The sequence below is a fragment of the Pan paniscus genome, chromosome 5 (genome assembly GCF_029289425.2).
Source record: "Pan paniscus chromosome 5, NHGRI_mPanPan1-v2.0_pri, whole genome shotgun sequence".
Lineage (NCBI taxonomy): Eukaryota > Metazoa > Chordata > Mammalia > Primates > Hominidae > Pan > Pan paniscus.
The window spans coordinates 97,324,722-97,352,397 of NC_073254.2; the positions used below are offsets into that span (position 1 = coordinate 97,324,722).

Below are 27,676 nucleotides of genomic sequence, written 5' to 3' on the forward strand. Positions count from 1 at the left end.
CCCACCCTTTTTCTCATCATTCACAAAAGCAGATCACAGGATTTTGAACATATAATGAACATATAAAGAAATTAAGAAATATTAATTAAATAAATGAATTAAGGAAGGAATAAAACAAAGAGATTATTTGTTACCTTGGTACAGCTATGTTTAGTTTTCATTGTTACTGCTGTGATTTTGAGATGGAGGGGACTTGAGATTATTTTATACCTTCTATATTATGTTCAGCGAGAGGTCTTTCAATCTTTCATCTCCATATGTGATCACTCTCAAGTTTCACTATTAGTCCTAAAATAAAACACATTCAAACTTTAACCCATCTTCTCCCTACAAAACTTACATTATACGTTTAAATTTCTTTCAATAGCACCACCATACTACCATATCTTAACACTTAAAATAATAAAATAAAACTAAAATCCAGATTTTTATTTTTTAATTATAATACCATCTCCAGGTAATACATAAGCACTGTTTATCTATACTTTATAAGACCTTTCAAATCTATCTCAACCTTCTATTACCCAAATTACACCTCTGATTTCAGTCCATGGCACTGCATGTTCAAAATTATTTTAGTAGTATAATTTCTTGTTTTATTTTTCTTCCATTCCTTCAATGTATTTCTTATGACTTTCCCAGATTAATCTTTCTGCAATAGTATTTTTTTAACCATTATTAAGTTTCTTCCTTTATGGGCTCTTTCACATTAATCCCACTGATGTCCAAATATCAGTTGATAGCAAACCCAGAAACTTTGTCTTAGCCCCATGTAATATTTTATCTCTCTCTTATCTCTATCTCTACCTCTACCTCTGTCTCTGTCTCTCTATCTCTATCTCTCTCAGCTAGTGATATTATTTTGTGTGCTATTGAGGGATTAAAACCCACTCAAAGTATATCCCTAATCTCATTAATAGCAAACATAAAAAGCTATCATAATTTTCATCTTTCATCCGTTTCTTAGATTGAAAATGAGTCCTCTTTTCAAGAGCTAAACCCCCTCCATTTTTGCTCTGGATCTCATTTTTTTCTGTCTTTTCAGGAACTATTTCCCTTCTATTATTATTTTCATTCTACATTATTAGGTTCTCCTTCTCTACTAAGTTGTTTGCATTAATGTAAGACTGTACTCTTTTCCCTTTAATCTTAAAAAAAGTATATAAAAATATCCCAGCTACCACCCACTTACTTTCTAGCTAAACCTCAAAAGACCCATCTGTCTTATGCACACTTTCTCTTCTTCCTCCTCTACATTTTACTCTTCAATCTACTGCCATCTGGCACTGCCCCTACTTCACAAAGGCTTATGTAAAGTTTATGTTGCTTATCTCAAAGAACCTCTACATTACCATAGAAAAATGGACGTTTTTCTAATACTACTACACTTGTCTGCCATATTCATCACAGTTAATTACCTCTTCCTACTTGAAACATTTATCTTTATCAGCTGTTGTAACAGCACCCTCTCATGATTTTTTTTCTACCTCACTGTCACCTTTTTTCATGTTTTTTCATTGACTCCTTCTCTACACAACCACTAAATGATGCTTTCAATTAGAACTAGATCCTATGTCTCTTCTCTTTTTCTCCTCATGCTGTCCCATGCCTTTATCTCCAACTCGTTAGTGAATTCTAATGTCGTTGATTCAGCCTTGTCTTCTGAAGTTCTGGCTAAGAAGTATATTCCACCACTCTACTTGCCATCTCTATTTGCTTACTGCTTAGGGAATCTCAGGCTTAACATGACCAAAATCAAATTCCTAGTTAAATTCCTCACAAATATCCCCCCCCATTCTTCACCATAAAAACAAATTGCATGATTACCCAATCTATTCAAGCCATAATCTTGGAGATGTCTCTTTTTCTCCCAAAACATAAAATCTAATATATTAGAATTTCTTGCTGAGTCTGCATCAAAAACATGTCTCCATGTATTCACATTGCTCCATCTTCATAGCCTCCACCTTGGTCGAAGTTATTATCATCTCTTCTTAATTGTAGTAAATATTTCTTAATTAGTTCCTCTACTTTCATTCTTCTTCTACCCAATGCATTATCCCCTTGTCAATCAGCAAAATATGTATGTCTTCTTGCAAGTCTCATACCTAAAACAAAAACTGTAATGTCTTACCTTAGCATTTAGAATAAAATACCCATCCTTTATTATGACATCACACATGCTTTTCCCAGTCCCACATGATATTCCAGTTAACACCTGGAATAACTAATAGATTTATTTCACAGTGAGATCTTGCCACTCTCCCTTTCATTCACTAACCTCCAACCTCATTTACCTTCCGTTCATTTCTCAAGAATACTAAGTAGCTCTTCTTCTTACATTTTTGAGAGTTTTCTCTCCTTGAAATATTCCCATTCTTTGGTCTTCTAAAACTTATATCTTCTAAAACACTATTTATCACTATTTGAAATCAACCTCATTTATCTATTTGTCAATCATTATTATATTTCTTCCCATTAAATTTGTATTCCATGAAGGCAGGATAAACGTTGAACTGATTGATATATAGTATCTGATATGGTTTGGCTGTGTCCCCACCCAAATCTCATCTTGAATTGTAACTTCCACAATTCCCATGTGTTATGGGAGGAACCTGGTGGGAGGTAAATTGAGTTATGGGGGTGGGTCTTTCCCATGCTGTTCCCATGGTAGTGAATATGTCTCATGAGATCTGACAGTTTTAAAAAAGGGAATTTTCCTGCACAAGCTCTCTCTTTTTGCCTGCTGCCATCCATGTAAGATGTGACTTGCTCCTCCTTGCCTTCCGCCATGATTGTGAGGCCCCCCCAACCATGTGTAACTGTAAGTTCATTAAACCCTTTTCCTTCATAAATTATCCAGTATCAATGTGTCTTTATTAACAGCATGAAAACAGACTAATACAGTAAATTAGTATCAGGAGTGGGATGCTACTGAAAAGACACACAAAAATGTGGAAGTGACTTTGGAACTGGGTAACAGGCAGAGGTTGGAACAGTTTGGAGGGCTCAGAAGAAGACAGACAAATGTGGGAAAAGATACTCAAAAATGTGGAAGCGACTTTAGAATGGGGTAACAGGCAGAGGTTGGAACAGTTTGGCGGGCCGAGAAGAAGACAGACAAATGTGGGAAAGTTTGGAACTTCCTACAGACTTGTTGAATGGCTTTGACAAAAATGCTGATAGTGACATGAACAATAAGGTCCAGTCTGAGGTGGCCTCAGATGGAGATGAGGAACTTGTTAACTGGAGTAAAGTGACTCTTGTTATGTTTTAGCAAAGAGACTGATGGCATTTTGGCCCTTTCCTAGAAATTTTTGGAACTTTGAACTTGAGAGAGATGAATTACAGTATCTGGCTGAAGAAATTTCTAAACAGCAAAGCATTCAAGAGGTGACCTGTGTGCTGTTAAAGGCATTCAGTTTTATAAGGAAAGAAGAGAATAAAAGTTCAGAAAATGTGCAGCCTGACAATGCGATAGAAAAGAAAATCCCATTTTCTGAGGAGAAATTCAAGCAGGCTGCAGAAATTTGCATAAGTAACAAAGAGCTGAATATTAATCTCCAGGACAACAGGGAAAATGTCTCCAGGACATGTCAGAGGTCTTCACGGCAGGCATTACCAACACAGACCTGAAGGCCTAGGAGGAAAAAGTGGTTTCATAGGGTGGGCTCAGGGTCCCTGTGCTGTGTGCAGCCTAGAGACTTGGTGCCCTGAATCCAAACCGCTACAGCCATGGCTGAAAGGGGCCAATGTAGAGCTCAGGTCATGGCTTCAGCGGGTGCCACCCCCAAGACTTGGCAACTTCCATGTAGTGTTGAGCCTGCAAGTACACAGAAGTCAAGAATTGGAGTTGGGGAACCTCTGTTTAGGTTTCAAAAGATGTATGGAAATGCCTGGATGTCCAGGCAGAAGTTTGCTGCAAGGGTGCGGCCCTCATGGAGAACCTCTGCTTGGGCAGTGTAAAAGGGAAATGTGAGGCTGGAGCACCCACACAGAGTCCCTACGGGGGCATCACTTAGTGGAGCCATGAGAACACGGCCTCCGTCCTTCAGACCCCAGAATGGTAGATCCACTGACACCTTGCACTGTGCACTTGGAAAAGCTGCAGATACTCAACACCAGCCCATGAAAGCAGCTGGGAGGGAAGCTGTACCCTGCAGAGCCACAGCAGTGGAACTGCCCAAGACCATGGGAAACCACCTCTTGCATCAGCATGACCTGGAGGTGAGACATGGAGCCAAAGGAGATCACTTTGGAGCTTTAAGATTTGACTGCCCCACTGGATTTTGAACTTGCATGGGACCTGTAGTCCCTTTGTTTTGGCCAATTTCTCCCATTTGGAATGGCTGTATTTACCTAATGCCTATACCCCCATTGTATCTAGGAAGTAACTAACTTGCTTTTGATTTTACAGGTTCATTGACGGAAGAGACTTGCCTTGCTCAGATGAGATGTTGGACTGTGGAATTTTGAGTTAATGCTGAAATGAGTTAAGAGTTTGAGGGACTGTTGGGAAGGCATGATTGGTTTTGAAATGTGAGGACATGAGATTTGGGAGAGGCCAGGGGTGGAATGATATGGTTTGGTTGTGTCTCCACCCAAATTTCATCTTAAATTGTAACTCCCACAATTCCCACATGTCATAGGAGGAACCTGGTGGGAGGTGACTGAATCATGAGGGCAGGTCTTTTCTTTGCTGTCCTCATGGCAGTGAATAAGTTTCATGAGATCTGATGATTTTATAAACTAGTTTCCCTGCACAAGCTCTCATTATTTGCCTGCTGCCATCATGTAAAATGTGACTTGCTCTTCCTTGCCTTCTGCCATACTTGTGTGGCCTCCCCAGCTATGTGGAACTGTAAGTCCATTAAACCTTTTTCCTGTATAAATTACCCAGTCTCGGGTATGTCTTTATTAGCAGCATGAAAACAAACTAATACAGTATCCATCAACCAAATGTTTTTCAACTGTCAATTAGTGATACTAAATTAAAGCATAAATCACTAAATACTTCCATCCAAAGTCATTTGAACAAAAAAACTAGGATAATACATAAACTTTCATGTTTTATAGTAAAACAAATTAGTTAGTATTTTCTATAGTGAAATGTTGCCCAAAAACTCTATAGACACTATGATATTAAAATTTTTTTATTTTGAGGAAAGGAAGAAACATAATGGTAGACAGAAAAAAAATCTTCCAAGTTTTATGCCATTCACATTGAAAGAGGTGTTTTTATGAGCAAATGTTACAAAAAATAATGTAGTTCTTATCATTGTTTAATCCAAATATTAACACCTAGAATAATTGATGAACATATTTAAAGAATAAGATGTGGTGACATTTTTATGATTCAGCAGGATATTACAGTTCAGCTAGAATAGAGCACAGTCATTGTGTTCATCTCTTTTTTGCTGATTTTTATGCAGTTTTTATACAAGTGAATACAATGAAAATAAAATAATTTCAAAACACTTGACACATACATAACAAAGGTGCCCTAAAGTATTTCCATCAGTTTTTAGCATCTCATCATATTAATTTATAGCAAAACAGTGGCTTCTAAGTTTATTAGGCAAAATAAATTTTAATAATTGCTCCAGGAACAGATTCTTTTATAAAATGAAGATTTATTGTGTTAAATCTGTCATTCCAAGTTGCCCAGGAAAGCACAAGTCACCAATGAAGATGCCAAGATCTTTCAAACAGTATTGGCAAATGAAGTGCATTAGACAATTTTATTTAAATAATTAGTGTTGGATTGAAGATGTTTCAGAGTTATTTTTCTTTTTGCAAAAAAAAGAAAAACTTTTTCTTGAAATAATTTAAATTTAATGAAAAGTTATAAGGATAAAACAGATAACTACATATTTTACACAGATTCATGAATTATTAACTTCTTGCTACATTTTAACATTCTCTCTATATCTATATTTAGATCTATCTATCTATATACATATAATTACTCTTTATGGACTATTTCAGTATAACCTGCATACAATATGTTGCTTTACCATTTGATACTTAAGGAATTTTTCCAACAGTAAGAATGGGAATTTTCAGTACCATTCAAAATGGAATAAGATAGCAAGGGCCTGGTCACAACTGTAAATTCTGAAATGAATAAACTCATCAACTACCCGAGGACTCTGAAAAGGTAAAGAAGAACAGAAAGATAAAGGGGCAATTTAAAACTTGAAGAAGGACCAGCAACAGCACATTTCATAAGTTGTTTGTTTTGTTTTGTTTTCTCTATTTATTTCTAAGCCTGCACCCAAGAAAGATCTAGTAGCTCAGGTTATCAAACTGTGCAGTGAACACTGGAAGGAAAACATTTTCTACCCTGGGGCCAGGAAAAGTGGGGAGTACTGGGTGAATTTTTTTTTTTTTTTTTTTTGCAGCCCTGCTGCAAAGCAAACCCTATTGCAGAGATGAATCAGTCTTGTAGTAGCAGAGGTGGAGCCATAGGTATATAAAATTTCAATGTGAAACCTGTGTCTATGGCTAGATAAGCCAAGAAAAGGAGTGACTGCTGTCTAAAAAGTGCATGGCATGAATTTTCTAATTTTTTTTCTCTCCTTTCTCTCACAACTTCGCCTTGTGGGTAATAATCCCCAGTCAGTCAGATTTGCCAACTCGGCCGGATAAAACTATGAAAGAAGCTAATTTTTCTGGCCAAAGAAACTGGGAAAGAGGATCCTTGGTAGCCAGAGGTTATAGGTAAATTCAGAGAGGATAGAACTTGGGAAGGAATTCGATAATTATGTATATAAACCAAGACAACTACTGGACTTACCCACAACCTGGGTATGTGTGAAAAAGGCCCCCAAAAGCATAGTGAAGGTTTTGAGAACCACTACCAACTTCTAGAAATCAAAGAGTGGCATGGTAACATTCAAACACTATAACAGAGGCTTCAAAAACTTAATTGATAATGGAATCATTGCTGGCAGAAGGCAAGAAAGAACTTGCAGTTAGGCCGAACCAGGTTGATTACCAAGAAAAACAACATCAGCAATAGCAGCAACAAATCAATATTATCTGGAGGATTTAAACAGGATCCAAATTTTCATAACAAAATGATCTATACAGTGAGGATACAATCTAAAATTACATGGCATAAATACATCATAGAGAATATGATCTATGACTATACCCAATTCTCAAGGAAAAAGACAACCAACTGATGATAAACCTGATTTGACTCACATGTAGGAATTATCGCACAAAGACTTTGAAGAAGCTATGATAACCATGAGGCAAGGTAGACATTAAGCTTGCTTAAAATGAATGGAGAGAGAGTTCTGAGCAGACAAATAGAAACTTTAAAACAACTAACTGGAAATTTCAGAAATAAAAATATATTATCTAAAGTAGAAAATTCACTAAATAGGCTCAGTAGCAGAATGGCAACAACAGAGAAAAAAAGTTAATGATCTTGAATATAGAACAAAAGAAATTATCTGATTTGTGGAATCAACAGATACAATACTTTTTAAAAAATATCAAAGCCTCCAGAGCTTATGATACAGTAACAAAAGGCTAACGATTTATGTCTTTGAAGTTTCAGAAGCAGAGGAGAAAGACAATGCAGAAAAAATACCAACTTTTATTTTAAGTTCAGGGGTACATGGGCCGGTTTGTTACACAGATAAACCTGTGTGGTGGAAGACTGTTGTACAGATTATTTTATCCCCCAGGTATTAAGCCTAGTAACCATTAGTTGTTTATCCTGATCTTCTCCCTCTTAACACCTTCCATATATATGCACCAATACAGATGAACCAAGATTTACAAAGCAAGTTTTTAGAAACCTTCAAAGAGACTTAGAATCCCACACAATAACAGTGGGAGTCTTTAACACCCCACTGAAAATATTAGATAGATCACTGAGACAGAAAATTAACAAAGATATTCAGGACCTGAACTCAGCACTGGATCAAATGGACCTGAAGGAAATCTACAGAATTCTTCATCCCAAAACAATAGAATATACATTCTTCTCATTGACACATGACACTTACTTTAAAATTGATCATATAATTGAAAGTAAGACACTCCTCACCAAATGCAAAAAACTAAAATCATAACAGCCTGTTAGAACAAAGTGCAATTACATTAGACCTCAAGACTAACAAATTCAGACAAAACCAACAATTACATGGAAATTGAATAAGCTGTTCCCGAATGACTTTTGGGTAAATAATGAAATTAAGGCAGAAATCAAAAACTTCTTTAAAACTAATGAGAACAAAAATACAAAGTACCAGAATTTGAGACACAGCTAAGGCAGTGTTAAGAGGGAAATGCATAGCACTAAATGCCTATATTAAAAATTTAGAAAGATTTCAAGGTAACAACCTAACATCACAACTAAAAAAACTAGAGAACCAAGAGCAAAGAAATACCGAAGCACACAGAAGACAAGAAATAACCAAAATCAGAGATAAACTGAAGGCACTAGAGACATGAAAAACCATTCAAATGATCAACAAATCAAGCAGCTGTTTTTTTGAAAAAATAAAAAATAAAATAGATTACTAGCTAGATTAATAATGAAGAAAAGAGAGAAGATTCAAATAAACACAATCAGAAACAATAAAGGGGATATTACAACTGACCCCACAGAAATACAAACAACCATTAGAGAATATTATAAACATCTCTGTGCCCACAAACTAGAAAATCTAGAAGAAATGGATAAAATACTTGACACAGACACCATGCCAAGACTGAACCAGGAAGAGATTAAATCCCTGAACAGACCAATAATGTGTTCTGAAATTGAGGCAATAATAGCCTACCAACAAAAAGAAGCCCAGAACCAAACAGATTCACAGCTGAATTCTACCAGATGTACAAAGAAGAGCTGGTACCATTCCTACTGAAACTATTTCAAAAAACTGAGGAAGAAAAACTCCTCACTAATGCATTCTATGAGGCCAGCATCATCCTAATACCAAAACCTGGAAGAGATACAAAAAAACAAAAACCTTCAGGCCAGTATCCTTCATGTACATTGATGTAAAAATCCTCAACTAGATACTGGCAAATTGAATCTAGGAGCACAGTTTATCCCCCACGATAAAACAGTTTATCCCCCACGATCAAGTAGGCTTCATCCCAAGAATGCAAGGTTGGTTCAACACATGCAAATCAATAAATGTGATTCATCACATAAACAAAGCTAAAGACCAAAACAACATGATAATCTCAAAAGACGTAGAAAGGGATTTCAATAAAATTCAACATCCCACGTTAAAAACTCTCAATAAACTAGGTGTTAAAGAAACATACCTCAAAATAATAAAAGCCAAATGCACAGCCAACATTATACTGAATGGGCAAAAGCTGGAAGCATTCCCCTTGAAAACTGGCACAAGACAAGGATGCCTTCTCTCACCATGTCTATTCAACATAGTATTGGAAGTTCTGGCCAGGGCAATCAGGTAAGAGAATGAAATAAAACATATTTAAATAGAAAGAGAGACAGTCAAAGTATCTTTGTTTGCAGATGACATGATTTTATATCTAGAAAACCCCATCATCTCAGCCCAAAAGCTTCTTAAGCTGATAAGCAACTTCAGCAAAGTCTCAGGATATAAAATAAATGTGCAAAAATGGCTAGCATTCCTATACACCAACAACAGGCAAGCCAAGGGCCAAAGAATAAAATACCTAGAAACATAGCTAACTAGGAAGGCAAAAGATCTCCACAAGGAGAACTACAAACCATTGCTCAAAGAAAGCAGTGATGCACATACAAATAAAAAAAATTCCATGCTATGGATAGGAAGAATCAATATCATTAAAATGGCCATACTGCCCAAAGTAATTTATAGATTCAATGGTATTCTCATTAAACTACCACTGACATTCTTCAGAGAACTAGGAAAAGAAAACTATTTTACAACTTAGATGGAACCAAAAAGAGCCCAAAAAGCCAAGGCACTGCAATCCTAAGCAAAAGGAACATAGCTGGAGGCATCATGCTATCCAACTTCAAACTATACTACAGGGCTGTAGTAACCAAAACAGCATGATACTGATACAATAACAGACACCTAGACCAATGGAACAGAATAGAGAACCCAGAAATTAGACCACACACCTACAACTATCTGATCTACAACAAACCTGACAAAACAAGCAATGGGGAAAGGATACCCTCTTCAATAAATGGTGCTGGGACAATTTGCTCACCACATGTAGAAGATTGAAACTAGATCCCTTCCTCATACCATATACAAAAAAATAACTCAAGATGGATTAAAGACTTAAATGTAAAAGCCCCACACTCTAAATGATGCAGGATTTTCCTCAGCCTCTTCATCAGACTTGCAACAGTGGTGCCCTGTTTACTTGGCACACCACGCTCAATCCCTTGCAGGAGGGAGCATGTGAGCAAGTTAGTGAGGGATCCATCTTGCTGCCAACAGAAACAAGCTCCATGCAGGGCCAGTGGCAGTGCCCCAGTAGGGGTGCCTGTGACCCTGAAGCCCCAGAGAACATGTTACAATGCTCTTTTAGCTCCACTGTGTGTATCAGTTCACTTGGCTCCTTGCCTTATTGTGTGGGGGTGGCTGTTTTTCACCAGCAAGGGCAAAGGGCCAGCGTGACATCATTTTTTGGGTATCCACAGCGGTGGATCCCAAGCTCTTGTCTGGCATCCAAGAAGAATAAGGTCATGTGGACACTTGAAGGATGATGAAGGCAGAGAATTTTATTTAGCAACGGAAATGGCTCTCAGTGGAGAGGGGAGCTGGAGAGGGGATGAGATGGGCAGGTATTCTTCCCCTGAAGTCCTGTCAGCTCTTCCCTGAAGTCAAGACATCTCTCCAAAGTCAAGTCACCTTTTTCATCCGAAGTACAGCCGTCTCTCTAAAGTCAAGTTGCCTCTCTCTCCCCTACCAACTGAGCTTAGGGTCTTTATAGGCACAGGATGGGGGAGCAGGGCTGGCCATAGTAGTTTTGGAAAAGGCAACATTAGACTGGCAAAAAGGCATTATTCAAAAAGAACCAATCAGGAGAGAGTGGGCAAACAAAATAGAAGTTCTCATTTTGGGCTGTGGGTTTCAGGCTTTTTGGCTTGAAGGTGAGGTTTCACCAAGGACTTGTCCCTGTCAGCCTCCTGCCTCTATCATAAAAACTCTAGAAATCAACCTGGGCGATGCCATTCAGAACATAGGAATGGGAAAAGATTTCATGACAAAGACACCAAAAGCAACTGAAACAACAGCAAAAATTGACAAATAAGGTCTAATTAAACTAAAGAACTTCTGCACAGCAAAAGAAACTATCAACAGAGTAAACAGAAAAAACCTTTTTTTGAGAAAACAGAAATCTTTCCAAGTTTGGTGAAAGATATAAATAAGTGATTGGAGAAACTCATCAAATCAAAATAAAATAAAGTCAAAGAAAACTATGTCCAGGTAATTCATAAATTAAACTACTGAAAATATAAGCTGAAGAAAAAAACTTAATTCAATATATATAAAAGAAAATGGGATATTAATGGGACAGCTGTGGAGGCTAGTAGACCATGTCTGAAACATCTTTAAAACAACCCAGTATTCTTCATCCAACAAAACATTTTGCAGTAATGAAGTGAACTATATATAACTTTAGACGAAGGAAAACCAAGAGAACTTGTTGCCAGCAGTCCTGCTCTAAAACAATGCTAAAGAAAGTTGTTCAGGCTGAAGGATAATGAAACTAGAGGCCAGGCACGGTGGCTCACACCTGAAATCCCAGCACTTTGGGCCAAGGCAGGCAGATCACCTGAGGTTGGGAGTTTGAGATCAGGCTGGCCAACGTGGTGAAACCCTGTCTCTACTAAAAATACAAAAATTAGCCAGGTGTGGTGGCACTCGTCTGTAATCCCAGCTACTTGGGAGGCTGAGGCACGAGAATTTCTTGAACCTGGGAGGCAGAGGTCGCAGTTAACTACACCACTGCACTCCAGCCTGGGCACAGAGTGTCACTCCGTCAAAAAAAAAAAAGAAATGAAAACTAGAGGTAAACTTTAAACTTCAAGAATAAAAGATACATGGTAAATATGTTGGTAAAAATAAAAATCATTTTTCCTCTTACGTTTTAAAAATATGTATGACAAATAAAATGAAAATTTACACCTTTTTTACTGTGATTTTCTGTGTATGTAGATAAATACATAAACCTATAAGCAGGAGAGTAAAGAAAGCTACAAATAAGAATATTTTTATACCCATAGTAATGTTGCAAATTCAGAAAAATTAAGATTGTTAAAATCATTTAATTGAGTATACAGTATATATTCTAATTTCATTACCTATCACAATAATTTATTTTATGGCACTTTTCCCTACAGGACAATATCTACTTTAGGATTACATGTTGCAATTACTCAGGTTTCTTTAATCTCCTGTAATCTGGAAGAATGCCTTTGCTTTTCTTTGTGTTTCATAACATTAACAGCTTAAAAGATACTGGATAATTCTTTATTATTATTATTATTATTATTATTATTATTATTTTGAGAAGGAGACTTGCTCTGTCACCCAGGCTGGAGTGCAGTGGCATGATCTTGGCTCACTGCAACCTCTGCCTCCTGGGTTCAAGCGATTCTCCTGCATCAGCCTCCCGAGTAGCTGGGATTACAGGCGCATGCCACCATGCCTGGCTAATTTTTGTATTTTTAGTAGAGATGGGGTTTCACCATGTTGGCCAGGCTGGTCTCGAACTCCTGACCTCAGGTGATCCACCCGCCTCGGCCTCCCAAAGTGCTGGGATTACAGGCATGAGGCACCGCACCCGGCCCTGGATAATTATTTTATAGAATATTCCCGTTTGGTTTTGTCTGATGTCTCTTCATAATCAGTTCAAGTAATGTATTCCCACCTCTAGGTATATTGTGTAAAAAATATTTTGATCTTTACAGAATATCCCATTTGGAGGCACATGGCATCTGCCTACACTTTATTGGTTACGTTAATTTTGATCACAAGGTCAGAATGTTCTCTAGTTTCCTCACTGAATAGCTACTATTTTTGCTTTGCAACTAATAAGCAATCTATGGGTAGACATTGAAATTATGCAGATATCCTAATCTCCATCAAATTTTGCTCCCCTAGATTTAATACTGATTCATGATTCTTGAAATATTTAAAATGCTAATTGCAAAACAATAATTCTCCAACTCTATTACTCCACGTATATTTATCAATCTGCATTTTTCTATAAGAGAAACTTATCTAATCTATCTAGCTAATAAACTCCTATTTTTTACAAAAAGTTATAATTTATTATTGAACACATTTCATTTGATATTCAAAGTGAACCAAATTTGGTCAGTGGGAATCTCGTTAATCTTTCTCCTGCATCCCCTTCAGTTTTTTTTACACTACTTATTTTGCAGCATAACAATAAATTCTGGGCTCACCTTGGACCTTTTCTGCCCCAGGCATGGAATGAGCCATTTTTCCAAGGAGGTCTAATCCTTTATAGTGGGAAATGGTATTTATAAACCAAAATTTCGGCAGCTAGGTATACTTATTACTACTAGATCATCATCACTTTTAGGTCGTTTAGTGGACAGAGATAAGATATAGGTACAGATTTTTAGTTTAGTTCAGTTTAATTTCCCTAATTTGAGTCAAATTGTTTTCCTAATATTTCCCTAATTAGTCAAAGTCTTATTGTCTAGTAGTTATTTAGCTATTTTCTTTACTGGTTCATTGTGGTTGTTATTCACTTACAATAATAGTTGGGTTCTTTTCCTTCTGTTTGCAGTTCATTTTAGAATTCTTTTTATCTTTGTTGATTTAATTTTGAATGATTAGAATATGAATGTGCTTCCAAAACTAATAAAAAAGTATACTCAAAAGAAGTGTTATTCTATCCCTTTTCCCCTAGCCTGACATCATAACTCACCAATTTCACAGGGTTCTAGTTATCCATCCTGTGTTTTTCTCTAACAAAAATAAGCAAATTCATGTAGTTTTTCTTGTTCCTTCATCTTTCTTATGCAATGGAAAAAATAATTTACTTTTCTAATATATTACATATTATAAAATATATCACAATACTTTTGTAAATAAATTCAATCAGTTTATAGATGTCTTTTTCATTTTTTGTCACAGCTGAACAGTATCTATTTGGTTGTGTGCACCATACCTAATTTAAACATTTCCCTGTATTTGGACATTTAAATTAACATTTTATAATTACAAACAATTTTTAATAAATAACATTGACACATGCTATTTTTGTATGGTTGGAGGTGTATCTTCAGAGTTAATTCCCAAAATATAGATTGGTGAGTCAAAGGATAAACACATATGTAGAATTTTAGGCTTTGCCAAATTCCCCTCTGTAGTGGTTGTATCGTTTTAGTTTCACCAATAACGTCTGAGATGGACAATTTCCCAAGAGTTTCATCAACATAGACCTAGTAAAATATACTGTCAAGCTTTTGAATTTTGTCCAGTATTTCAGTTATCTTATGAGTAAAGCTGAACATCTGTTCATATATTTAAAAATTTTAAAATTCTACGTATGTGTCTACAGATGTATATGTCTATTCATGCCATTTGCCTATTTTTCTGTAAGATTTTTTCTTCCTCAAAATTATTAAAATTTCTTTATATATTGGGAATATTAACTTCATATCTGTGTTAGATGTTGAAAATATTTTCTTCCAGTTTGTCAATTGCCTTTTGATTTTGCTTATGATGTTCTTATGATGAAAAGTTTGTATTTTCCATACAAATTTTAATGAATGTACAATATTTATTATAAATATATAATCATTTATTTACATAAATATGTATAAGCATTTATACACACTTATGTATACCTAAATAAATATTTATAAAACAAATACATACAAAGTCTGAAGTAATTATGCTTATTTGTACTGTATCCGAATTTTGTGATATGTAGCTAGAAAGCCTTTCCCTACACTGTCATAAAGAAATTCATTCAAGTTTACCTCTAGTACTTCAACAGTTTTATATTTTATAATCAGAACTCTGATTTATTTGAAATTTATTCTGTGTATGTTTTGAAGGAAATGTCTAATTTTATTTTTCAAAAATGTATCTAAATGTTCCAACATCATTTGCTTAAAAACTGAACTTTGTCCTATTTGAGATGTTTCTTTACCATGTGCTATATTTGCATACGTACTTGGGTTTATTTCTGGAATTATTTGTTTAGTCATGTGCCAATCATACATATTTTCATTATAAAGACTTTGTAGTATATTAACATATTGTAAAAGATGATTTCTACACAAAGCTCTACCTTTCCAGTAGTGTCTTATCTATTTTTAGCTTTAAAATGTACAAGTTGAGTTTATATAGGCATGAATTATGAATTAATTATCACAATCAAGATAATTAACATTCATCATTTCACATAGTTACAATCTTCTTGTGTGTGGATGTATCTGTGTGTGTGTGCGTGTGGTGAGAATATTTCAGCAAATTTAAAACATATAATATGGTATTATTAACCATAGTCACAGTGCTGTACATTATATTTTGAGAACTTTTGTATATTGCATAACTAAAACTTTATACCCCTTCACTAACATTTTTCCTTTTTCCCTCCCTTCGCCTCTGGCAACCACCATTCTATTCTCTTTTCCTAATAGTTTGACTATTTTATGTTTCACATGTTATTGAGAAGAAGGAACATTTTAGCCTCTTTTTACAAGGCCAGCATCACTCTAAAACCAAAGCTCAACGAACATGTCAAAAAAAGAAAAACTACAGTCCATATCCTTAATAAACATAGATGAAAAATCCCCAATAAAATACTAGCAAACAGAATTCAACAGCACATTGAAAGGACCATACACCTTTGGTATCCCAAATATGTAGAAACTAAATAATATAGCTGTGAACAACCATCGGATCAAAAAGGAAATCAAAAGGGAATTTAAAAAGTATCTAGCAACAAATGAAGTGAGAACACAACATACCGGAAATTATAACCCATAAGTAAAAGCAGTGCTTTTGGAGCAAAATGGAGCAAGAAATTCCTACCTTTAGAAAGAAGAAAGATCTCAAATACATAACCTAGGTTTAAATCTTAATAAACTAGGACAAGAAGGACAAACAAATCTCAAAGCCAGAAGAAGAAAATAAATAATAAAGATTAGAGAAAAACTAAAATAGTAAAAAGTAAAGAAAAAACTACAAAACTAAGTTGTTTTTTGAAAAGATAAACAAAATTGACAAATTCTTAGCTAGACTAAGACAAAGGACCCAAAATCAGAAATGAAGGAGGAGACACTATAATAGATGCCTCAGAAATAAAAATATTCATAAGGGGCTATTATGAACAATTATATGCCAACAAACTGAATAGCCTAGAAGGAATAAACACATTCCTAAACACATACAATCTGCCAAGACTGAATTAAGAAGAAATCGAAAGCCTGAACAGATCAATAACAAATAAGGAGACAGAATCAGTAATCAAAAACCTCCCAACAAAGAAAATCCCAGGACCAGATGGCTTCATGGGTAAATTCTACCAAATATTCAAAGAAGAATTAATATCAACCCTTTCAAACTCTTCCAAAAATACACAAGCAAAGGAAGCACTGTAAACTCATTTTATGAGGCTAGCATCACTCTGATGCCAAAACCTAGCTATATTTATGTGTAAATTTTCCTAGTCAACTTGATTAGCTCCGGAGAAAACTCTATGGTATTTTTATTCATATCACATTGTCTATAAATTAATTTAGGGAGAATTTATATCTTGATGCTGTTTTGATATCCTAAAGAGGTATTTTTTTCAATATTACTTTTGTAAAATTCCAGAGTATTTGATATTTTTATGTGTTCCAACATTTATGTTAAATTTATTTCTAAGTATTTTATCATATTTGTTGTTATCACAATTAAACTCTTCGTTTTGTTCAATATTCTATAGACTTGGTTTTGATATCCTTGACAGTTTTGATGAGTGCTGGCTAGGTATTTTGTAGAATGCTCCTCTGTGGGAATTTGTTTGATGTTTTTCTTTTGTTTAAATTGGATTTGTGGGCGTTTTCTTCAGTGAAGGGGAGAGATCACAGAGATCAAGCGTCATTTTTATTACCTCACTCACACAAGATCATATCAACGTGAATTATTATTTACAGCATTAACTTTAATTCCCTGGCTGAACTAGTACTGATCAGGATTCTCCACTGTAGGTGACTCTTTTCTTGCCCTTTCCATATTCTGTTTATTCACTTTCTATAGCATACTTTTTGAAAGACAATCACTTAAGAAGTGGGGATTTATGTTACTCCTCCTTTAGAGAAGAATATCAACATAAATTATTTGAAATTATTCGACATAGGAGATTTGTATATTTTCCTCTATTTATTTATTTATTTATTCAATCATTTGCATATGTGTCTATGGATTTATGAATATTTAATTTATACTTTGGGCTATAGTCCAACACTACATTATTTATCTTGTTACTCAAATTCTTCCAGCTTTGACAATCACGAACTATTTCAGTTTGCTCCTGTGTACTTTTGATATACCCATTCATTGTGGGGTTTGATTTTTTTAGTTCACCATATTCACCATACTGTCTGGCTCTACAAGATGCTCTAGACTTATCTCATAAATTTTCTTCTCCAGTGCTAGACCACCCATTTGTTTAAGAAGCCATGACATATTTTATTGGAGAATAGTATTAAAAATAAAGATCTGTTCCATAAAAACACATCGCCTTTGGAGTAACATTGCTTCTTTGCTGACAGAGCAAGAACATGTCAGTTTCTGTAATTCAATTTTAAAAAACTTTTGAGATAAAAATTGTGCCCTGTGTCAGTTTGTTTGAAGAATACTCTGAGATTGCAAGGTATTATATTTTAACTTTTTTCATTTTCAAAAAAAAAATGTACCTGGTTGACTCAGCCTTTTCATAATTTTATTTAACCAAAAAATGTAAAGCATAACTATATACTGTGATTAATATAATTCTGAAACTATAATCCATAACCATGAATTTAAAATGGCTACATTCATTAAATTATTTTTACTGATTCGCTTACTTTAAAAATCATAATTATCCTGAACTTTAATTTTAGAAAATAAATGAATACAAATTTCACTGATATCTTTTCATAATCATATTTTTGCATAATATTTATTTGACAATTGGTATGATCTAAAAAAAAGTTTGAAAACACATGTATGATCAAGAGAATATCCTAGGCTATTTTGGACTCAGAGTAAATTTTTATTAACACTTTACTTTGTTTATAATCTCTCCCTGAGGAGAACATTAAACCTCTATACCTACAGTTGTGGAATCTTGAATTGGCTAGATGCACTAAATGTGAGTGTGATTTAAACTATTTTATTTTTGTATAAGTTTGTCTTGTGTAACTAAACCAAAATCTCTGTGAAAGTTGAAATTATTATATTTCTATTTTGTGTGTGTGATCCATTGCTCTTGTCACTCAATTCAGTTGAAGAATGAAGAAGAGTCCTTATGTATACATTGTATAGAATTGTCCTAGAAGTAAACATATCTTAAAATAGATTTCATAGTAGGAAATAAATGGGAGCAAGACAATCTCATTTTTTTTCTTTCTCTATGTTAACTTGCACAAAGTTGACTATTGTTTCTGGAAACAATAAATAATAACATTTACAAGTCTAACACATCCTCATGTAACCAAAGATAAAGACACATATTTCTCTTAACATCCCCAGATAGCTACATTAGCAGACTCAAGCTATGGTAGAATATGAACCCTTGGAAACACCTTATTCCATGAAGACATTCAGTACTTGCGTTGCTAATTTACCAGCACTCAAGTATAAATGACAACGCAAGTAGGACTTTCAGAAATTTTAAAAACAAATAAATTAGAGTCTAAAGTTTCAGACACAGTAGCTATATCATAGTCTGGGGAGAAACCCAAAATAGAGAAGAACCAGTGACAGAGATCAGAGTGTAGAAAATCTGGATATGGTAAATTATAGACCCTCGCACTATCACTGAAATTTTTCCCTCCAATGGAGATATATTTTCTCAGCTATTCATCTTGCCACATACATACTCCTTTCCTCTCACTCCCTCTCCAAATATAAAAAAAAAAAAAGAAGACCACACAAGGTCAAAATTATTTGCCTGTTTTTCCTGATTTCTGCCTAACTTTCTCCTCTTCTTTTTCCTAGGAAACGAAGGGGAAATGGGGAAGGGGAAATCTCATTTTCCTGGAAAGTGGACGATTCTTTCAGATTATTGCATTGAAGACAGAAAGTAACTCAGATGCTATTTCTGCTTTCTAAGCAGCATTTGCAAAATGAAATGGAGGATGTAAAGTGGGATATTTTCAGGTTCTCTCTTTAATGTGTTCAGGGTCCCAAAGGATTCTGACTCACCTGAATCCATTGAGTATGTTTTCTTTGATTAAGGAGATCCAGAGCCACACTTATTAAAAAGCCTCTGCCATTATCCTTGCCAAGTACTTTTATTCCTTTGCCATCAGTTTAGGGACCAGGAGTTTCTTGTCCCCAAAGACAGTTTTAGAGACACCAAACTTCTGTTTTATACAGTTATCCCTTTAAAGTGTCTTCAACACAGTATATGTCTTCTGATTATAGTATTAAATAATGTTTACTTTTATTGTGTAGAGATATATAATTACAAGCAATGTCTAATAGGAATACTGAACAGAGAGTTCTCTAACTGAATGGCTATCACATGTATTTACTTCCTACCAATGTGCACAGTAATTTAGTAATCATTGTAATCAGTGGACACAGTCATCCTTTTCCCCCTCTTAACAGGAAGTCCAGTTCAGGCTGTTGGTACTCCCTAGAATTCTCTTTTCTCTTTTTCCTGTTGTTTTCTCTCTTTCTATCACATTACCCTCTGTTATAAAGGAAGCGAGATCATTCCTGACCTAATCTCCAGGTGTAAATTTGCTAATACTACGACAATCTTTTCATTTTGTTCAGGGGAATGTGAAATGCAGAGAACGTTAACATTTTGCCAAATCATATATATATATATGTGTGTGTCTGTGTGTGTGTATATATATGTATATATATACACACACATTTATATCATATAGGTATATATGATATATATATGATATATGTATATATGATATAGGTATATGATAGATGATATATGAATATATATACACATATACGTATATATATATTAGTTACTAGAAAATTATCAGATTAGATTTTTTTAAATATAATTTTTAAATTATAAGTAATGAAACTAAAAGTAAATATTATAGAGCTGATGAGAATAAAGACTGGAATGAATTATATTGCACAAATAGTAAATAAAATCCAGTTTCATTGGACAAAATATACTTCAAGGAAAAGTTATTGATGGGAAATCAGAGATACAAATAACATTAATAAAAAGAAACAAGAATGATATAAAATACTCACTATACATTTATTAGGTCACAAACAAAATCTCATGAATTTTCTCCAAAAAATCAGTATCATAGAGTCCATGTTCACTGCCTGCAATTCAGTGTGATTAGAATTCAAAACAAAATGTTTGCTAAAATATAACATTCAAAAGCTAAAATGTTAACTTTAAATAATTCATAAGCTAAAGTGGAAATCAGGAAGACATTACAAAATATTTAAGCTTGAAATAAGCCAAAAGTACAATAAAATGCTTGAGTATTACAAAATTAGGTAAGAACAATATTTGAATGTTAAAAGGTATTTGAAGAACAAAATTTTCAATTCTAGTGATTAGACATAAAATCAGCAATAAAATAAGCCCATTTAACCACAATAAGGATATAATTATAAAGAAGAGTAGTGATTGAAATATGAAAATATATTTTAAAAAGAAATAAAGTTAACTAAAAAACGAGATGGAAAAAACAGTAACTGCAAAAACTCCTGGCAAATATGATTAAATAGAGTCAATCTATCCAGCTTCGTAGAACCTACATTGTAAGTGAAGTAAAACAAAATATCTAGTAAATAAGCCCTTGGTTTAACTGTTCTTTGTATTCAAAACACAGCCTTTGCCCTTGGCAGGGCATGAGGGGAGACAGAAGAGCAAGTTCATTGCCTCTGTTTCTAACCAATTTTGTGTAAAGTTCACTGGACGTTATTTTACAAGCGACTGTATTGATAAATGCTTGCTTTTTAAATTCTTTCTACAGGTATTTCAGAAGGCAGTCTAACTAAGTAGAGATATAAACTCCCTGTTTCATACTCCATTTGGTTTCCAACACCTGCTCTCAGAAAAGAAGCTGATATTAACAATAGTGTTAAAAAATTTTATTCTACTCAAGGATAGCTCATGCAAAATTTGACTTCTATCAATGGCATAAAAGGTTCAGATATAGTGAGGTTCAGGACAAGGAGGGGAGGTGTGCCTCACTCAAGGGAAATTATAATATACATGCAGACACTGGTTTATCTGGGCTAAGCCCAGAGTCACTGCCTCCTTCCCTAAAATGTGTCTCCAGGCACTCTCCACAAACTCAAAGACTATGGCCTTAAACCTGGCATGGTCTATCTCATCAATTAAGAGTCTAATTAGTATTTGGCCTTTCTAAAGTCTATTAGGCAATTCTCTTAGAACACTCTTACACAAAGTCATTTTTGTTCTAGTTATCATCGGTTTTTGTTTCCGTTAACATCTTAGGAAGACCTTATGCTCACAACATTCCAGGAAATATTTTATGCCTCCCAGCAAAATTTGTTCTTTTATGGTTATTGAAGGACCTCTTAGCAAAGAAAATAAAGTAGATGACTAAGTGCAAAACATTCATTAAAGTGTTCTTCAAACATGTTTTGTATGAAAAAAATGATTTGACTACAGAGAATGATTGGTATGTCAAGAATTTCATTTCAGGCAACAATTTTGTTATTAGAACAAGCTTCAGTTGTCTACACGTTGGTTTTGTTCAGAAGATGTAAAGCAAGATAAATAGAAAAGAGAACTTCGAATGCTGTTATCTGCCATGCAGGTCTTCCTTTGTAAGTACAGATAACAACAGTGCTAATAATTTTTTTCATTTCCTTGGGTGCTAAATCTCCTTCTCACTGCCCACGATGCCCTTTACACCGTAGCCACTGCTCCAGCAGCTCCAGAGACCTGAACAAATAATCAAGCCATTTGTCTCTTGGGAGGAAAAAATATACTCTTATCTTTAAACTCAGTTTCTTGCATGTCTTGCAAGGAATGACTGAAGTCTAAAGTGTTTCTTATAGTCCAGGATGCCTCAAGAATGAAAGTCATTTAAAATAGAGGCATTTTATCCTGCAGCCAGTTCTCTAGATAGGTGATTGCTTAAGAAACAATAGAAGGGGGAATGTTGGGAGTAGCTAAGTTCACATGTGTGCAGCAATACACTGCTGTCCCTAAGTGAAGACCCAGAGCTGGATTTCATGTGATGCTCCTGCAGCCCCACAAGATAAATGTAACTTCTGCATGCAGATTACAGTTTTACAGGCATGTATATGTATTCTATCAACAACTCTGGAATTTTCACAAGTGAAGCATTTCTTGCTCTCCTTACATAATTGCCAAGTATCATTTAAAAATACATCCCAGCATTTGAAATACAGAATTTCCATGACAGAAGAGACAGGTCATCATGGTTAAATGATATGATAAAAAGTGTCCCAATTCAAAAGTGAGAAAACCTGAATGTTAATTATAACTTTCTTAGGGTCTCCCAACTACAAAGAAGAGATAGCATCTGCCCACCATGGGTGTTATAAAAATATAAGGAGTGGGTATAGGAAAGGGCACTTTGAAAAACATGGACTGTTATAAAAGCAGTGACACCCAAACTTCAGTGTGCATCAAGATTTGTTAAAACATAGATTTCTGGGTTCTAGCCCCAGGATTTCTGACTCAGTGGGTGTGGGTTAGGGCTGAAAATGTGCATTTCTAAAGTACCAGGTGATGCAGATGTTGCAGGTCTGGGTAGCACACTTTGAAAATAACTGATATAAATCAATTGCTTTCAAGCTACATTCAACAAAGCCTGAGAACCCTAGGGGGTATCTAGAAGGTCTCACATAAGGGTCAGCCAAGAAATGTTTCAATGGGCAAGGCTGGAGTCTCCTGGTTCAGCATTTCACTCTCAGCCTGGACCCCCACGAATCTCTGCTTCAAACACAGTAGCTAGTCACGCTTTTTTTTTTATCTTTGCCATTATTGGGGTTATAGGTAATATTCTATTTAAAAGAACTGTTAAAATAATGGATTTGAAAAAAGTTTATCAAAGTGATAACACAATGAACTGTACATCTTTTATATCTTATCAAAACTGTAATGGTGTTTATAAATTATCTGAGTAATTTGATCAAATAGAATACCTGAATTAAATATTATGACCTCAAAATCTGAAAGTTTTGAGTTTGCCTCATTTATCTTTCTTTCCCTAAGTATTTAGGACATTCTAAATTGTTTTAAGTAGGGATGTTGAGGCACTTCCGCAGAAATGGCTATTTCCATATTTGGGGCAAGAAATGTACAAGACAAGCCTGGGAAATCTTAGTTTACCAGGAAGAAAAGTTTTCAAATGACTAGTCAGAGTCATGACATGCAACCTAGGAACCAACATGAAGGGCCTGCTACTAGTAATGTTGGACCAATTTTGTTATTAAAATAATATTGATTGCAATTGATTAAAATAAATCATATATAAAATTACTGTATTGTTAAATTATTTTTTAAAAGTCCCTATTGGCCAGCATTGCTGACTACTAGTGCACCAATTCATTAAGAAAAATAAAGGAAAATGTTCAAGCATTTATTCTATAATTACTAAATGGCTTGATTTTCAGAATAACCAATAGAAAGTGAGGAAAAATTGTTCTTTATAGAAAAGGTTCAGCTTAAAAAATGCAAGAAGCATGATAGAATTAGAAAATCACCCAAAGTAAGCTAATGGCCCTAAGAAATAATTATTAAATGGAATTTAAAGGCATTAAGTGAAATGTTAATGAGAAACTTTGTGGTATAAATTAGGTTAACCCCACCTGTACCCACTGATCAACTTCAGCATTCACTAAAAACACAAGAACAAGACATTGTGTTTCAAGATATCCTTCAAGGGGAAGTTGAAAGCATCCACCCCATATGGGACGTATTTTTGCCAAATAATGTGTCTGAATCTAATCACTCCTCCACATCTAACTACAAGTTCACGGAGAATAGAAGAAAAATTAATTACATCAAAGGAAATGCTCATCCAAATGTGGAAACTGAAGCATTCCATTGAATAAGAGAACTGGTTTCTCCAACATAGCAATGGCATCAAAAGTAGGGTGTGGGCTGCACAGTTGGAGTTGAAACAGAAACAAATCACAACAATGAGAACTTAATTTGATTCTAATTTGACAAACAATTATCTATAATCATATGTTTGTGTAAAATTGGAAATATTTTAATATAGATAAGATGTTGGGTATTAGTAATGGAATATTATTAATATATGTGATGATGGCATAGGAATTATATACACTCTTAGAAACCATTACGGGCCCCAAAGAGCGGAGTTGTTAAATTTTTTTAATTGACAGATGAAATTGTATGCATTTATTGTGTCCAACAGGATGTTTTGAAGTATATGTACATTGTGGAATAGTTAATTCTAGGTAATCAGCAAATGTATTGCCTTACATAGGTATTACTTTTGTAATGAGAAAACTTAACATTCATTCTCTTTGCATTTTTTAAGAATAAAATATATCATCATTAACTATAATCACCATGCTTTCATAATAGAGCTCCTGGCCTTATTTCTCCTACTTTACTGTAATTATCCAACTTATGACCAACTTCTCTCCATTGTCTCCTTCCTGCTAACCACCCCAGCCTCTGGTAAATTCCATTCTATTTTTCTACTTTTATGAGATGAACTTTTTAAGACTCTGCGTATAAGTGAGATCATGTGGTATTTGTCTTTCTGTGCCTGGCTTATTTCACTTAACGTAATACCCTCCAGATTCTTCCATATTGTTGTAAATGACTGGACTTTATTCTTTTTTATGGCTGAATAGCATTCCATTCTGTACACATACCACATTTTCTTTACTCATCTGTTGATGGACATTTAGGTTGATTCCCTATCTTAGCCATGGAGAACAGTGCTGCAATAAACTGAATGTGCATGTATCTCTTTGACAACTGATTTTATTTCCTTTGAATAATACCCAGTAGTGAGATTGCTGGGTCACATGGAAGTTCTATTTTTACTTTTTTGAGGAACCTCCACACAGTTTTCCATAATGGCATAATAGTAATTTCTGTACTAATTTACATTTCCACCCACAGTGTGTAAAGGGTTCCTTTTTATCCACATCCTTGCCAATACTGGCTATCTTCTGTCTTTCCACTAACAGCCACTCTACCCGGGGTAAGGTGATATCTCATTATGGTTTTGATTGGCATTTTCTTCATAATTAGTGATGTTGAACATCTCTTCATATGCCTGTAGGCTATTTGTATCTTCGTTGGAGAAACGTCAAAGAGCTTTTTTATAACATATGAGTTATATCTATCAATATTCACCATATTAGAATTAATATACACATTTAAACATATTTACTTATAAATTGTTTTTAAAATAACAGGCTGGACTCAATGGCTCATAACTGTAATCCTAGCACATTGGGAGGCTGAGGCAAGAGCATTGCTTGAGACCAGAACTTTGAAACCAACCCGGGAAACACAGCAAGACCAAGTCCCTACAAAAATTTAAAAATTGGTGTGGCAACGGACTCCTGTAGTCCTAGCTGCTCAGGAGGCTAAGGCAAGAGTATCGCTTGAGCCCAGGTGTTCAAGGCTGCAGTGAGCTACGATAGTGTCACTGTACCCCAGCATAGGTGTCAGAGTGAGACCCTTTCTCAAAAATAATAATAGTGCTAATAATAGTAAAGACATTATATGTTAATATAAATAACATAGATTTTGTTCTAAAAAACTATTTTCTATAAAATTGTTCAGGAGAGTAACATTGTTTTATTAATGCATTTGAAAATTTCTTTCATTTTTCTTAAGAGAAGAAAGATTCTTATATCTGTTTCTTTATCCAATGTATTGCAATATCTTGTTTTGGTTGAAATATATGAAGAAAATGCAGCCTTACAAAAACAACTACTTAGAAAAGGAAGGAGTATTTAATAACCTTTTCAAATAACTTTGAATATTCTTCTTTGATGTGACACCAAGATCTTATAAGTATTATTCCTTAAATATTAGTTGCAGTATAGAATCTGAATCTATATGATCATTTTTTATACTCCCTTACATATTCTATTATAATAAAATCCATTGGTTCATCTTGCATTATAATTTTATTTTAAAATTTTTAATTATTACAGGTATATAGTAGGTGTATATACTTATAGATGAACTATTTTGAAATAGGCATACAAATCGTAATAATCACATAAGGGTAAATGGGTATCTATCACCTCAAGCATTTATAATTTCTTTGTGTTATTAACATTCCAATTATACTCTTTAGTTACCAGCTTATAATTTAAATGGTTATATTTTCCATGTCTGATTTTATAAAATCTGACATTGGCCATTTGAGAAATGTTGGTTCACCAAATTGCATGGTTCATCTAAATGTTGGCATGTTTCATCATATAATTTCAAAATATCACATTTTAAATATTACAACATATATTAGAAAAGTCTTTACATATTGGAAAGCCATGAAGCTCATGATGGTGGATAAAAATTTTCCAAAATTCTAATTTTTGCTTGAAAATTTAAATTTTATAATTGGCAATAAATATTGTCTGTTTTTTCTTGACCTGATGAGCTCTTTTGTTTGTTTCCCAGAAAATTTGGCCTAATATCCAAATGTTTCAAAGCACGTTTGTCTGTCTATCATTCTTTCAAGTAAAGGTAATGTCCAATTTTTTATAAAGTTGCTAATTTCAGCTCACAGATCAAAAAATTATACAAATGCTTCTTTTTTTTCTGAAACAACCATTCCGTTTTGCCAACTGACAGAAGCGCTCTATTCAAATCGCCTCTTTTGTCACACAAAATATTAAAGAATAGTGTATATAAAGTCAGAGATTTAACACAATTAATGTATTATGGCTCCACTATGAGCATTTTTAAGTGAAACTATTTTTATGTTTTTAAAAATATTTAACTATGAGTGGATGACAGTAAAGAAAACAATGATTACAGGAACAGTTTAGTACTAGTGGTTTGATTCTAGGCCAAGACATTCTCAGTTTTATTTACCATTGCTTCTGCACCATCAGTGAAAACGTCAACACAGTGAAAAAGGCAAATAACTTAGTATTATTATCAAAGCAATGTTTGACCTCATTGTCTGCATGGGAAGCACTAGTCTTGTTTAAACTTCTCTTGATTATCTAGCAAATATATGAATAAATGTCATCAGTGGAAAATGCTATTGTAATCAAAAGTTGTTTTTTTTTTTCTAAACAACCCTTTCCTACACTCAATAGTTTTCATAAAAAGTAGTTAGGTTTATACAGAAATTGTTAAAACAGAACTTTGATCTAGAATTTTAAGCTTGAAAAGAGCTTCTTAGAAGTTTTATTAACATGCAAAATTAATGATTATGAGGCTTCTTTGACAAAAATAATAAAAAGCTGTGAGCACAACAGGGTTTTTCTTTGTATGAGATTTGCTAGGTGGGAAACATGCT

At 34.3% G+C, this 27,676-nt stretch overlaps 1 protein-coding gene across 3 annotated transcripts in view; it reads right to left on the minus strand.

Moving 5' to 3' along the window:
• LOC129398018 (putative uncharacterized protein CCDC28A-AS1) overlaps nt 1–27,676 on the minus strand; it is a 228,352-nt gene that overhangs the window by 130,435 nt on the left and 70,241 nt on the right. The window contains exons 3-4 of one of the 3 annotated variants that reach the window (XR_010112445.1): nt 1,828–2,108; nt 135–288 (exon numbers count right to left, since the gene is read on the minus strand). Coding sequence is in view for 1 of the 3 variants with exons in the window: in XM_063605389.1 (XP_063461459.1) it covers nt 270–288 (19 nt within the window). In the remaining 2 variants the exon portion in view is untranslated. Of the gene's footprint in view, nt 1–134; nt 289–1,827; nt 2,109–27,676 lie in introns of those variants that run through there. The other 2 variants (XR_010112446.1, XM_063605389.1) reach the window with 2 other exon arrangements.